This window comes from Topomyia yanbarensis, chromosome 3 (genome assembly GCF_030247195.1).
Source record: "Topomyia yanbarensis strain Yona2022 chromosome 3, ASM3024719v1, whole genome shotgun sequence".
NCBI classification, from domain to species: domain Eukaryota; kingdom Metazoa; phylum Arthropoda; class Insecta; order Diptera; family Culicidae; genus Topomyia; species Topomyia yanbarensis.
The window spans coordinates 285,226,195-285,242,195 of NC_080672.1; the positions used below are offsets into that span (position 1 = coordinate 285,226,195).

Sequence of the window (16,001 nt, forward strand, 5' to 3'; positions counted from 1 at the left end):
CCGTGTTCCATTTAATTTTACATGAAGCATATACTTTACATGCACAATGACATAAAATTACACTTCCTACCATTCAGAACAAACGCTGTATGTGGAGTAAAATTACATGATTTACGAAATTAAACGTCATGTAAAATTAAAATCAAACGTAAAATTAAGTTATTTTTGATGCTCCTATATGTCAGGGTCAGGAGACGTAAATTCACATTATTTTTTCTAGGTGTGTTGTATTTCCTTTCAATGGTCGTTATTATTGCTTGTATACGCGTATTTCACAAACAATCAGTTATGAAGAATTGGAACTATTTTCCTTGATTTATAATATTTTGCGCTAACATAACTATTTTTCTATCTATACCCAATAAATATATCGTAGAGAAGCATTAACAACAGCTACCTAAATGCTGCTGCCAACAATAGTGATCTTGTAAATTACGCAGGTACACGGAAAACCCCGCAATCACAAAAAATGAATATTGCAATTTTTGTCTTGACTGTTTCAACTAAAAATTGTTGATTCAACTAACTGTCCTGTTGATTTTCGCATCATCAATTGGCTGAATAAATTAGTTGTTTTTGAAAGCTGTCAGTTTTCAGAAAATAAAGACAGCAAAAAGGAAACAAAAATTTGCAAATTTTATTTAACCATTCTTTAGTTGAAAAGGATACGTCAGTTTTCTCGCTATGTTCATTTTGTAAAATTTTTGAGGCTAACATAAAAGAGCTTGATTTTGAAGTTTAGATTAATAAACCAGTTATAATACTTAGAAGTGCCTACCTAATTTAGTGATATATATGTGAATTTATGGAAGTATTTTTATATAATACATCAGGTAGACAACAAATTGCATGATTCGACTGATGTTCGAACGTGAGCAAATCTTCTGGAACCAGGTGTGTATGTTTCATGTGTTTTTACAAATCAGCCATCCAATTTTCTCACATGTTAACAAATGTTAGACATTAGAATAGGACATTAGTCTCCATCAGTAAATTGATCTGTATATTCTATCATTGCATAAATAATTGTTCCATGCAAATAGAGAATCTAGTGGAACATGGAACCATAATTCGTATAGAAAGTCAATGCTATATTTTTTTTATAAAATAGAATAATTGTAAACGTATTGGCGCTGAACAGTGTTAATATTTATATTTTCTAGTGATACAACGCGTTTGGATAAATCAAGCCATTGATATGATAGCAATAAACTTCTTCGAAGATAATTTGGCTTTTTATTACTGGGTAACAAATCCTCCTTATAATTAACAAAATCGTTAGCTGTTACAACTGGTTGGGATATTTTTCAATAATACAATTGATTGAAACAACCATCTTGGTTTTTAGTTTCAACACGCACCAATCTTGAAATCAACAATTATATTAGTTGTTACAACTGGTTGGGAATTATTCCAATATTACAATTGACTGAAACAACCATCTCGGTTTTCAGTTTCAACTCGCACCAATCTTGAAATCGACAATTATATTAGTTGTTACAGCTATTTGATGAGCTGATTCGGATGGTGTGTGTCTTTGCTAACTGACAGCATCACATTTTCAACTAGATGATTTAGTTGTTTCAGCAACTGTTTTGTTCATTCAAAAACAAAAATGAAAGTTTAGAAAAATCAACAATTGTTTAGCTGTACCAAATTTTAACCAATCGATTTCAGAAATTCGACTAATATATTAGTTGCTATGCGATCGGGAGCGTTTCCGTATACGATTGGTTTTTCTAGGCAGCTGGCACGGCCGTCTGTTTGGATTTCAATTTGTCTTTGCTTAAAAATCATAGGATACTCTCGATAGCCGGCTACCCAGAGTTTAAATAATATCTCAAAAACTAAACTAAATCTTTAATTTTTTTAGAGTGATCGTGTACTCGAGGACTAACTAAACAACTACCTAATAAACTATGCTTTACAGGTCGCATCGCTTGCTTGGAGTGAATCCTAGACCTTAACCCTTCTAAACCTCCAACTCCGCGACACCTATGGAAGAGTCTGATGAGTCGTCGTCCTTCCGTTAAGTAGGTGATGCATCAACACTTCCCGTCTACCCTATCTTTTACCCTTTCCCGTGAACGTCGGAGATGAAGGCGGCCAGAAATGGAGGCTATCATGCTGTTGAGGTTTTAATATGGGTCGGATTGATATGATTTCCTATTTTCGATTCCCTAAGTAACTCTTATTGGATAATCAGCAGTGAAACAGGATGAAGTTAGTGTGCAACCCGCCAAAATCATTATCACAATGAAACGCAACGCTACGCTTCCTTGTATTTGGGTAAACCATCCTAAAACATCCAAATCGGTTAAAATGTCTATTAGCGGGTTCCCTAGAACTGTTGTCGGCTTGTTAAAGGTGTTGTTGTTGGACACACAAAGGTTAAAACAAACACCCACTCAAACAATTTTCTGGCAATTATAATAGAACAACTTATGTAAAACGCCAGAAAGGGTTGAGCAACATTTTTTTGGCATTTCTAAGGTCACATCTGAGCTAACTGTTATAAAACTGCCAGATATCGAAAAAAAATTGTAAGCTAGGCAATGTACGTTATATGGAAGTATAAATAACTGTTTTTTCCATGCCATGTATTTCATCGCATACTTTTATACCGATACCCCGATAGTAAGAAGTTTGATATTAAAGAACACTGGCAGGAAGTAATCCGCGTAAAGTAGACCGGACTATACATGAATTAATGATTCGGTTCCGAGGCGATGTACCATTTCGTAGAATGAGTGTACTAAGCATCTATGAATCGTTAGTAGAAGACATGCACTTGGGACTAATCCAACCTAGTCTGGTCTTGATATTGGTTTTATCCCAATGAAGCATATTATTGGCATGTAGGTCGCAACATAATGTGTTATCTGTACTAAACATTTTAAGAACGCTTTTCTATTCAATGGCATTTAGTAGGAGAAAGAATTATTCCATGGACTATCAATTCAACATTTCTTCCAATTCAATGTCACACAACATATGCAAGAGCTTGCGACACATAGCAGCCCTACAGTTTGCAGCTTACCTCCCTCGTTGGAGATGCCACTCGGGTCGCTGCTGAGGGTTGTACATTCGCAGTTGGTTCAGATCCTAACAGTACGTTAAGCTCCAAGCTACGACCTTGGTTCAGATTTGACACTGACTCAAACACGACTATCAGGTTCAAGTCGAACTATTACCAGCAAACAGACGAGAAAGTAAGTGTGGAGTTCAAATCAAGATAGACGAGTAAATTACTTACCGGCGCTTCCTCACAATGTTTGTGGGTGGCGTCTAGTGTTTCGATGGAGAGATCGGAATCAGCTACTACAACCTTCGATGCCGGTGGTGATTTTGAGTCTAGTAAGATACATTTAGAATCTGCTGTGTCGGCTTCGGGGTGTGACTAAAACAAAGAATGAAAACGTTAGAAAGTGTGCAAGTCGCAAACGCGAACGTCAAGGCGAAATTCTTACCGCATCCAGTATAACAGACTGCACCGGTGTAGCAGGACGGTTGGATTGCTGCCTACCCGTTTCATATTTGGCTTTTTTCTCCATCGGTATCACTTTCATGGTTCCACGATCTACGCTGGTTTCACGTTTCTTCGGTACCGCGCCGGTTTCATATTGCTTCTCGACCTTTAGCGCATCTTCAGCCGCATTTGGTAGTGACTTGAGTGTCTCTTCGGTTGCCTCGCTATCGCTGCTGTCTGGTGTTTTGACTACATGACCATTGGACTCGGGGAGCCTTTCTGCAGTCTCGCTGTTTTCGGTTTCTTCTGTTTCCTGTTATATTGGATTGACATCGATGGGGATTTCGCCGATCGAAAGGGACACAATTAGAACAATGTTCCAAACAGACTCGAGAGGCAAAAATAGAAGCCAAACAAAGATGTAATTGCCAAACAACTAAGGGTTTAGGGTCACAAAGTTTATTTATACAAAGAATCAAAACAGACAGGAAACAGTAGATACATAAACTGCAGGGTAAAATAGTGTAAGGAATTGTATCAATTTACAGACAGAGTATTGTGTATCAGTAGTGGTAACAAAAAGACAATTCACTCTAGTATTAAATACAAGTTTCACGTATTATTACTACTGGGGTTAACTTAAGATGCTGTCCAGATCAGGAAGAGCCTTCAGTTGCTGACGTTTTGTTTGTTCTATGGTACTCGAATGACTCGATTATAATTATTTTCCACGCTGGAGACTCTTTCCAAAACTATACCGAATAATTTTGTTTGGCAGAAAAAAGAAACTGGAGGTTCAAACTGTTGGAACAAAAGAGCGGGCTATTAAAACTTGATGAGAAAAGATAGGTGCAAAACTCTTGCAAAACATTTCTATGTTGAGCTCTAACCTTGCTTAAGTTGTTCGCCGACTTTTTAATGCTATCTATTTTTATTAACTGCTCATCAGCTGCGCTAATCAGGCCGTGAATAGCCGTGACGACTGTTAATGAGATAATCGTGCGCGATTGTATTTGTCGCAAGAAATGAGAGAGTGACGTATTTCATTGTGTTATTCAAAATGCATTGCAAATGTGTGGGTATGTGGAACGAATGTTGGGGAGTCGATTGTTTTTCACAACGGTTCGGAGTGTTCATTTCGAGAAATATGGAAAAGAAACGAAATAAGTAACAGTTTTAATCGGTTAGTTTTTCGTTGATTTATTGGCTATACAAAATAAGAAACAAATGCCTCCAGGATTGAAACATAATTGGTTGGTCAATGGAGCGCTATGTGGGACGTGGGAGGGGTTTAAATATACACGAAAGGGGTTTGTGTCAGTACTACTAATCCAGAGTAACTAAAGGTTGAAAACAAAATATCCAGAAATATGTCCTTTTCGACTACCTGATAAATAGTAGCACTCACCTAAATTACCACTTCATAACTTGCACTCTTTTGATTTTGTTTTTGTACAGGCATTTTGATTGTGATTGCAGTGGATATTGTTGATAAAACTATATAATATTTATGAGATTATGATAATGATGATCGGAATACCCTTCGAAATATTCAAGTATCTACAACAATAATAACGTTGCTATGAATTCTTTGGTAAATTCGCCTAAACAAAAACCTATTTTAATCCACCTAGCGGTGCAATTGTGCCTTTCTCAATCATGAATCACGAGAATGTGTGCGTTGTTTATATTCATTAAAAACTTTTAAATGCATATATTACATTTTATTATTATACATCACATGACAACTATATACAGGAAAATAAATCATTATTCGAGTTCTAAAATTTTGAAAAAGAAAAAACAGCCACGGTAATATTGAACTGAAAAAAGGTGCGAAATCGGCAAAGTCCCAAAAAGTCGATTTTTACAAAAAAAAATTTTTTCGAGATAACATAAAATCTCGACGTTTCATGCATTTTAAAGATGTTTGGCATCAAAAATACGAATTCGATTTCTGAAATTTCATGGGGTCCCCACTTTGAAAAAAATTTTTAGTTCCGGCTTATATGGGAATTTCATATGTGACCGGACGATTTAGTCTATATTTCCGGAACCATATAAGCGATCCGTACGAAATTTTATAGACATCTGTGGGGATATTATAGCTATCATTTGGGACTAAGTTTGTGAAAATCGGCCCAACCATTTCAGGGAAACTGATGTGAGTTCGTGAATTTTGAAAGATGGCCGCTTTTCCCGGGCACTTCTGGAACCGTGTATGGTGGTCATTGTAGTCAACGAAAGTTTGGTTGGCCGTCGGTGACCTAGAACAGCAAATTTAAGTTGTTTGAGAGACATTTTAGCGAAATTTTTACCTTTTTTGCTTTCATCGGAGTATCGGTTTGAATCACAATTTGCTATGTGATCGCACGCCACAACCTGTAACTCCGGAACCGGAAGTCGGATCGGGATGAAATTAAATAGCCATTTACGGGGACGCAATACCTTTCATTTGAGGCCAAGTTTAGTCGAATCGGTCTAGTCTCCGAGAAACCGATGTGAATGTTATTCTGAATTTAGATACTTCCGCCGGGGCTTCCGGAACCGAGGATGGTGGCCAATGTGGCCAAATAGACTTTGAATGGATGTTAGTGACCTAATACTACAAATCGAAGCAGTTGTGGTCATATTTTGGAAAAATTTTCACCTTTATACATTCATTGCAGAATTTATTAAAATCGACATTTTCTGCGTGTTCGTACTTATCACCCTATAATTCCGGAACCGGAAGTCGGATCCATTAGAAATTCAATAGCAGCCTATGGGAACGTTGCACCTTTCATTTGAGACTAAGTTTGTCAAAATCGGTTCAGCCATCTCTGAGAAAAATGAGTGACATTTTTGGTCACATACACACACACACATACACACACACATACATACATACACACATACATACACACACAGACATTTGCCGAACTCGACGAACTGAATCGAATGGTATATGTCACTCGGCCCTCCGGTCCTCCGTTAAAAAGTCGGTTTTCAGAGCAATTGCAATACCTTTCTATTGAGAAAGGCAAAAAGGTGCGAAATCGGCAGTCCCAAAAAGTCGATTTTTATAAAAAAAATTTTTCGAGATAACATAAAATCTCGACGTTTCATGCATTTTAAAGATGTTTGGCATCAAAAATACGAATTCGATTTCTGAAATTTCATGAGGTCCCCCCTTTGAAAAAAATTTGAGTTCCGGCTTATATGGGAATTTCATATGTGACCGGACGGTTTAGTCTATATTTCCGGAACCATATAAGCGATCCGTACGAAATTTTATAGACATCTATGGGGATATTATAGCTATCATTTGGGACTAAGTTTGTGAAAATTGGCCCAACCATTTCCGGGAAACTGATGTGAGTTCGTAAATTTTGAAAGATGGCCGCTTTTCCCGGGCACTTCCGGAACCGTCTATGGTGGTTAATGTAGTCAACGAAAGTTTGGTTGGCCGTCGGTGACCTAGAACAGCAAATTTAAGTTGTTTGAGAGACATTTTAGCGAAATTTTTACCTTTTTTGCTTTCATCGGAGTATCGGTTTGAATCACAATTTGCTATGTGATCGCACGCCACAACCTGTAACTCCGGAACCGGAAGTCGGATCGGGATGAAATTAAATAGTCATTTACGGGGACGCAATACCTTTCATTTGAGGCCAAGTTTAGTCGAATCGGTCTAGCCATCTCCGAGAAACCGATGTGACTGTTATTCTGAATTTAGATACTTCCGCCGGGGCTTCCGGAACCGAGGATGGTGGCCAATGTGGCCAAATAGACTTTGAATGGATGTTAGTGACCTAATACTACAAATCGAAGCAGTTGTGGTCATATTTTGGAAAAAATTTTCACCTTTATACATTCATTGCAGAATTTATTAAAATCGACATTTTCTGCGTGTTCGTACTTATCGCCCTATAATTCCGGAACCGGAAGTCGGATCCATTAGAAATTCAATAGCAGCCTATGGGAACGTTGCACCTTTCATTTGAGACTAAGTTTGTCAAAATCGGTTCAGCCATCTCTGAGAAAAATGAGTGACATTTTTGGTCACATACACACACATACACACACACATACATACATACACACATACATACACACACACAGACATTTGCCGAACTCGACGAACTGAATCGAATGGTATATGTCACTCGGCCCTCCGGGTCTCCGTTAAAAAGTCGGTTTTCAGAGCAATTGCAATACCTTTCTATTGAGAAAGGCAAAACACGTACAATGGGTAGTTTTTCCCATTCGGAATAACGAACCATGAATTGTAAAACACTTATAATCTTGCGTGGACCGTGGAAAAAATCATTTGAGTAACAGTTTTCATTTTCAGCCTATTCGTTTTGCTTGCTGTGAGCTTGTGCACAACTTTGTGAACGTTATGCAATTTGAGTTCTTTGTATAAAATTGTATACGATATGAACTATACGATAAAAGTGGAAAACTGTTTCATGGTTTTGCGAAATATTTCAGGTCAACGTATAGTGAATTGTGATCAATATATTATAAATCGGGCCCAACTCATGACTGAATCCATGAAAAATATTCTGGATTCTGTTAAATTGTCCTCCAATAAATATTAGGACTGTTTTGATTTTGTGAACTAATTCAAAACCACACAAACCAGTTTATGATCAAGATATTATGATTTATGAATCAGTTTGCTTCTGACCAGAAATAATTTTCATAAATCTATCAATAAAATCACGAATCAATACTTGATCTTCGATGGTATTATTGCTTCGGGAACTAGTTCTAGATTAACAGTATATTAATCAAAATTTATTTTACATGCTCGAGAATGAGTTTACTAATTTAGAAGATATCATAAAGTATATTCACTTTCGTATTATATATTATTCATGGATGTAACTTTTCTCGGTGGACTGGTTCCTGGTTCATAGTGTATTGATCAAGATCTGACATTCGTATTTCGTCGCTGTTGTGCTATCTTATGACAAGCGCCATTTAGCATATTCCGAGAAAAACGATTTTTAAAGTTTGAGATTGAATAGCTTGAAACTTATAAATGGTATAAACAATTCAAAGAATACAATTGATGCTTCTATCTATTCTGTATTAATCTCTCAAATATTACGAAGATCGGTTGATTATGTTGCGAGTTTTTACTATAAACGTAAACAAAAGTCGCACTCACACGTGTCATAGGTGTGCATTGATGGCAAAATTTGTATGGCGTGTCATAATCGCGCATGGAAAATTTTTCATGGAAAAAATTCACCAATTATGAACTTTTATTTATATCTTTGGCTTCATTTGGTCTATAAACAATCTGTTAGATGCATCTTGAAGGAAATGAGTCAGGGAATCTAGAAAAAATAGTTATTTTTGGTTACAGTGTCGCCAAACATGCTATATTTCCAATTTAAAATTTAAGCTGCTTTTTTCACACAATGTGTGTATTTTTATTTTTCAAAATTATTATACCATTGTGTTTCTCGGATAGTTTTAAACATAAAAACATCTTATACATCAAGATATCTTGAGCCAATCCCCATACACAGTTAATTGAAGTAAAAAATTGAAAATTTCTCAGCACGTTTCTCGCTATATCTCAGTAAGCAAGCAGAATGTCAAAATTCTGAAAACGCCACTTTGTAGAGATTTTTTAGCCAAATGATGTGGCATATCTAACTCAGTTTACCCCAAAATGGCGTTTGTCATAAGATAGCACAACAGCGACGATTTATGAAACAGTTAGGAAGACCATTCGATTCCGCCACTTTCATGATCTAGATCAGCGGCTCTCAATCTTTTTTCTTTGCAATCTGTTGCAGACCCCCACGGTTTAGCATCGATTTTTATACTATCAACACTATTTTCAGTCTGTTGCAAAAAACCAAAACTTTGACTTTCAACATCTATCCGCAAAAGATATTCTTCTTCGCGAACCCCCAGGAACTATTTAACGGCCCTCTAGGGGTTCGCGAATTTCCAGTAGAGAATAGAATATCACCGCGGTAACGCAAAAATAAATTATGAAAATGGTGACTGAGTTTATGAAATCATGAACATCGTGGTTAGGCTTCTAAAATTATTCACTTGAGTTACAAAAACAATGCCTGTCAATACGCTTACGCCTATTTTCGGCCTTAAACATTGTTCATGTTCGGACCATGTTACGTTGTTACCATGTTCGTCGAAGTGATTCAAAAAGCCCGCTGATGCACTTTTTGATAAAAATCGAGGGAACGTCATTTGGGCCCGGGGAACCAGCCGCTTTCAGCTTGGAATTGGCAGCAAGAATGGCAGCATTATCGACGCAAATTCGGTTGATGGGTCGTCCTAGAAAAGGAGTTAGATTGGCGGCGACAGCGACTTAGTGTAAAGGAAGACTCTCGTCGGAAAAAACGTTTGAAAATTTGTCGGAGAACAGTTGGAAAATTTCGTTAGTGTCGGAGTCTAAAACTCCATTAAATGACATGCAAGATGGTCAACCGAATTCTTTTCGCTGCTCGCTCACATACTTCCAGAACTAGTTGGGTTTAGATTGTCTGTTGACGCTCGACGCTCCGCTGGTGTCTAAAAAGGCGTGACTGCTTTGCTGTTTGTATTCTTGATTGAGCTGAGAGCAATGGTTCCGTAATGCAAGTGTCTCATGTTTTGAAAATATTGAAAATAACTGCAGCTGGTTTGGCAGTCTTTAATCGTCTAAGGACGGTTGATTGCTAAAGAGGGTGTTGATTGGTACTACTTGTTCGTTTTAGCACATGACGGTCGATTAGGTAGTTAAGAATACTAGAAAATATCATCAGTGCATCGTTCTCGTCATCATTATTAAGATTTTCGTCCCAGTTTATATCCAACAGCGTGCTAATGATGCTGCCGTAGTCAGCGATAGAGCTTGTGACGCCTTCAAAGTTCACTCCTAGGTTACCAGCGAGTACAAGATGTAGTGGGGAATTATGACGCACATGCTGGACTAAAGGAGTTGGCGTAGTGCAGCAGTACAGAGCGTAGTCCCGGGCACTTACAAAGCAGAGGTCCAATGTCCGGCCTTTTTAAAGTCACGTAAATAAAACAAACAAACAAAACGATGTACGTCCATTCTCGCTGATGACATTATTGATTTGCCGAAAAGTTGCGCTGCCGTAGCTTTCCAGAATACAACTGGCATTGTTGATAAGCGCAGATTTGTCGTAGAAATCCTTCACTTCCCTTGTACCACGTCAAGCCAGGTACGTTGTATTCGCCCAGCATAACAATATCATAAGACGGCGGCAATCGAAGTCATGAAAGAAACGGAGGAAAGATGTACATCGGTCAGGCTGAAATCACGAATTCTGTCAGGTGGAAAATACACGACACACAGGAACAGATTGCGATCGACAAAGTTTCACTGATATCCACACTTGCTCGGAGCTCGTTGATCACTTGGGTTTTTATACCATGGTCATCGTTGATTATTTGGGTTTTTATACCACGGCAAACGGTGATAAGCACACCACCACCTGATGTCTTGTGGCTGTTGAGAGCATTGCGGTCACAGCAGTAGACATCGAATGTTGAACCAAACATCTGGCGAGACAGGGTTCGGTTGTCGAGGCACGTCTCAGTCAAGGTGGTATCGTCATAACAGCAGCCCGTGATCGCCAGCAAATAGCTGTCCGTTGATGAATTTAAGCCACCAACATTCTGGTAGTAAACCTCGATGTTGTTGGAGGACGAATCAGGTTCAGCAGAGAGCGAAGCCATGTTACCGTTTCTTTCGTCAACCCCACGAACAGTATTGGAATGGCTCACGATCGCTTGGTCGATTGTGGTGGGGGATTCGAGGCATCCCGAATCAACTGCGTCGCGCCCCAGAATACGGCGATCGTCATCGGCGGGAGAAACAATGGATATCTGGTCACAAGATGTCTGAGCAAAATGCAAATTATCTGGAAGCGAAGCTTGAAATATTCGAATCAGATGCATACTTGCTATTTGTGGCGGGTTGGAAGACTCTTTCACCCATCCCACACACAGAAGCAGGACGACTGATGATCGCTGGCTTCAATTGCTCGACTGTGGCGGGGGAATCGAGGGCTTCCATAGCGCCAACTGCAATGCGCTCCAGTATGTGTTGAACCACGATGGTGCAATGTTGAGTGCAGAAACGGGACGGTAGTAGCTTACGGCGATAGTCAGACGATGAGCTAGACGCGTGAATCAGTTTAACCATTGTATCGTTACAATACTAATAGTATAATACTTGCCGAGAAAAGCCTGCTTGGAAGACCCCTTCTGCTCCCTCACATACAGGACCGGGACGACTGCTGAACGTTGCGAAGTCCTTTGTAGGGTCGTTGGTGAGCCAGCTTGCATTAGCGGAGTACATGCTACTTCTGGAGGTGGGGGAAATTCAGTCGGCGGGCACCAAATGTTCTGGGAACGGCTATCCTAAAATTCCCTGAGCAGTATGCCTTACGGCCATGTATCAGGGTTATGAGTTGCATCACGGTACTTTGGGTGAACTCCAACTTTGAAGGATATAAAGTTCAAAGTACTGACTTTTTTAACAAGCATCTTTGGAGATTTTTTCGACAATCTCCTTGCTAACGCTGGGATGAAACCGGGAAAGATACAATTAGAGCAACGGCGGCAAGGTGGAACCGTGACAATGTTGCTATTATCGACTAGTTTTGACCACCAACAAGAATATTGCTCGGATCAGGGCTATCCTCGTGACGACGTTTCTGAAGCGCGAAATTTACTGGTTATTTTTGAATAACTCGGCTCTCAGTTCAGAACAGTTCCCAGCGATAGCTGCGAAAACACACCCAGGCGACGAAACGGTGTCGCGAAAGCAAGTAAACCTCATCAGCTTGACACATACATTGCACATCCAAAGTAAATATGGGGTTTCGGCAAGATTTTCAAGAACGGCTCGTTAAGTTGTTTCCCGCACTACATATGCACTATATTTTTGCAAAATGCATTTGCATCGCCATAATGCGTACCAATCTGAGAATGCAGACACTGATATATAGATGGCCCTGCGTTCGGTAGAAATTTTTGGTGCTTAAGTCGCAGATGCATCATGTTCACTCGATTGCGTTCTTCGCTGATTTTTTCACAACACAAAAGCAAACAGAAGACGCTTTTACACTGTAAGAATACACTAAAAAAGTAAGAATACACAAAGATACACAAAAAAACAGGATTTAACAACTTAATAGAGAAAACAATCTATCGACCGGCCCCTCTCCAAAAATTGTCTTCTCAGGCGGTGTTAATATGTATTATCCCGGAGAGATGATCCATCCGTCGCCTTCGAGCAGCTGTCTTCGATTGGTTTAACAACTATTTAGCTTATGGTTTGAAGTTGAATACATTAAATAACCGGTCGCCAAACACGAAGGAGGCTTGGTCGGATGTTTTAAAGGTTTTGTATTTGTTTATGTTAATTTCCAACTATAAGACACAAAAGAATAGATCGGTAAAGGCAGGGCTATATCCGGAATGGAGTAGAATACATATGAAACTGTTAATTCGAGCGCAGTGATTTTTACTATCTTCCGAAAGTTTGTACTAAAATGAAATATTTCACGATTTCCATAAACAACGGATTTTAATATAATTTTAAGCAAGTGACAATATTCGAACATATTCATTACAGTCCGATATAGTGACCTGAAAAGTCAATGGCAATAAAACATCACTCTACAACAAAAGATAATGCTTTATTATTTCGATTATATAGGTTTTAAACTTCAGGTCATTTGCCTCTTCGGATTAGATAAATCTTTTAAGGAAAAATCTCGAACCCCATGTGCGGAAACTGCTTCTTTATTACGAACAAGTCAAAGCTAACCACTATTATTGCTAGTAAGAAGCAGGATCGTCTCTGTTAAAACTCTAGTAGAGTATTGTGTAGTGGTAGAATGGAAACTTATTTCAACGGGGTTTATCAAAGTTTACCTGATTTTAATGCAATGTTTAAGAAAATGATAATAAGCTTAGCATACGATTTAAAAGTTGAAAATATATTCTTCTTTACTCCGGTTGTGTCTCTGACATTACTTAGTAATTCTTCTTTAGGTGTGAACTAGTTTTGTGGAAACACAAAGTTTCAGGAATACGGGTTTCCATGAATTTAAGAACAGTTTTTTATTACATCTTTACCATATTTAGTAATCAACTTTCAACTACAATTCAGCTTAGCTGATGTACTAAAGCTCACGAGCCTTTGCTGATCTATGCTTGTAATGAGAGGTTACATACGTATTTGGTTTTCTTCGTCTCCTTTTACTGTCGTGATATATGAGAAAACTAAAAACGCATGCTTCTAGTGGCTACTACAATCACAATCAAATGCTTTATTTTGAATCCTCAGCTAGTTGGCCACATTTCTATAAGACGAGATACAAGTTTAGGTTGAACCTACGTGAAGTTCAGTGGTAAATTTACTGATTTTTGCAATAGTTCTAAACATACCTTTTTCCTACCTTATCAATCGAGTGCAAGTATCTATCAAGTGGGATACCAAATTTACAAACCAACACCGATATATATCTTCTTTTCGTAATCGTATCGCAAAATGTCGTAGTTTCATATTTTCGATAATTTTCTGTTTTTTTTTTGGAAGGGAGATGCCAAAACTCGTCAAAGCATTTACAAACTTCGTGTGAAAACGGAAACAATAATAATAACTAAGGTAACAAAATGTAAGGGAGGACAACAAAACCAAACAAAATCAGCTAACCTGGCCCTTCGGGATGGCACTTATCTTGGCGATTATTTTTGTCATGGCCTGTTCCGTTTCGTCCAGTTTCCTACGCAACAGATCGAGTTCCATGAGTTGGTCACCACTGTTCGTGGAGACGGTGGCGACATCAGCAGTTCCCGCAGCATAAGGCGACACATTCAAAGCGGATGTCGAGCGATTGCTATTGTTACCACTACTATCACTAGGACTATAGTTAACTAGATTCAGAGTAAGAAATTTGGGATTAGTAACGTTGCTGACACTGATCGGTACTTGGTCAATGGCGATCGCACAGCTGCTGCTTCCGGGTTGCTCCTGGGATGTGATAGCGAAGGAGGTGCTGCTACTGGATGAAATAGTGCTGTGCCCGGGGCTGACTGGATGTGCGAAGATTTGACTCTTTTCAATTAGGATAAATTTTTCTGTGCTATTTGATGTAACACTAACAGCCGAATCATCTTCCTGTTCGCACTTGGATGAGTTAAGTTGAATGGCGGGTGATGAAGATGATGGTGGTGCTGTTTGTGACTGATTCGAGGGACTAGCAGGTTGATTAGTATCAGAACTCGCTTTCAATTGGTTAATGCTGTTATTGGCCATAGCCGGACAGGAACTACTGGCAGGGACCGTTGGCGTAATGCTGCTCGTCGCCGAAAATTTGTCTTCGACAAGGATACTTTCAACTACTTTAGCAGCGGAAGCAGATAGTCTTTGTGGCTCACTTACTGTCTCTGGTGCAGATTGGTACGTCAAATTGGATGCATTGACCACTTGGCTATCGGCTTTCGGCGGAGTGGTATGCATAATCTTTTCTGAGATGATTTGATCAACAATTGTTTCAATTTCACTTGCCACAGCCGTAGCCTCGGTCAGCGTGCGATCAATTAGTGCTTCCTTGGCAGCATGCTCTAGCTTCTCAAGACTACAATGGTTCTCCTCAGTTCCTACCTGTTCACTAGGAATGGCTTCAGGGTTGACTTCCTTCGCTGATTCTATGAGCTGGATATCTTCTTGGTGCTCGTTTATAACATCCAAGAGAGGCACAACAGTCACTGCAGAAACTGACACCGGACTAGGCGTAGTAGTAGTAGTAGTAGTAATTTTAATGGTAGTAGTAGTAGTAGCAGCAGGAAATTCGTCAACTACTTCCGAAATTAATTCTGACGTGTTAGCTTTCTCCATCTCAATTTTTATGAAATGTTCTTCACTGGTTTGGCCCTCATCTATCGCTGTAACACTATCATCAACTATCTCTTCTATTGTTGGTCCTCGACTAGAAGATCCTGCTAATTGCCTATAATCATACTCAGGTTGTTTCCCTTCAGCACTTACATCACTTATAGTTACTACTTCGATGGAAGACTCATCGCCATTAACAAACACTGGTTCATTAGAACCGGAATCATTCCGATCTTCGGTAGTGATAATGGCTTCCGAAACAGTATCAAACTCATCATCTCTGGATTGATCGATGCCTTCGGTAAGAGGCGTGTCAATTACCGCTTTCATCAAAGTTTCCGTACGCGATTGAGAATCTTCAACGGTCGTTGTGCCGCTGTCGAGTCCAGTTTTTATAGTACCGATCAATTCTGTTTCCTCGTTAATTAGTGGAGAGGTAGACACAATCGATTCAGTTTTTAAAATAGGAGGTTGTATAGACTCATCGATTGTAGACTGAAAATCACTACCAACTATTGTTTCTTCAGTATCCTCTGACATGGTCGACTGTTCTAAAACTGCTGAAATTTCTCTTTCACATTCCTTCAACACTATATCTTCTACTTCGTTCTCGTAGTCAATTTGTACGATTAGCTCATC

At 39.0% G+C, this 16,001-nt stretch overlaps 1 protein-coding gene and 1 long non-coding RNA gene across 19 annotated transcripts in view; both read right to left on the minus strand.

Moving 5' to 3' along the window:
* LOC131693064 (uncharacterized) overlaps positions 1-16,001 on the minus strand; it is a 94,275-nt gene that overhangs the window by 6,309 nt on the left and 71,965 nt on the right. For 15 of the 18 annotated variants that reach the window (XM_058980543.1, XM_058980555.1, XM_058980559.1 and 12 more), the window contains 3 exons: positions 3,471-3,782; positions 3,257-3,400; positions 3,041-3,187 (listed from right to left, as the gene is read on the minus strand). In XM_058980543.1, the coding sequence (XP_058836526.1) occupies positions 3,041-3,187; positions 3,257-3,400; positions 3,471-3,782 (603 nt within the window). Of the gene's footprint in view, positions 1-3,040; positions 3,188-3,256; positions 3,401-3,470; positions 3,783-14,180; positions 14,402-16,001 lie in introns of all 18 variants that reach the window. The other 3 variants (XM_058980558.1, XM_058980557.1, XM_058980560.1) reach the window with 2 other exon arrangements.
* On the minus strand, positions 4,359-14,170 carry LOC131693066 (uncharacterized). The gene is made up of 2 exons (XR_009306151.1): positions 7,693-14,170; positions 4,359-5,085 (listed from the first exon to the last, which is right to left on the minus strand). It is a non-coding gene; the product is annotated as an uncharacterized LOC131693066 (long non-coding RNA).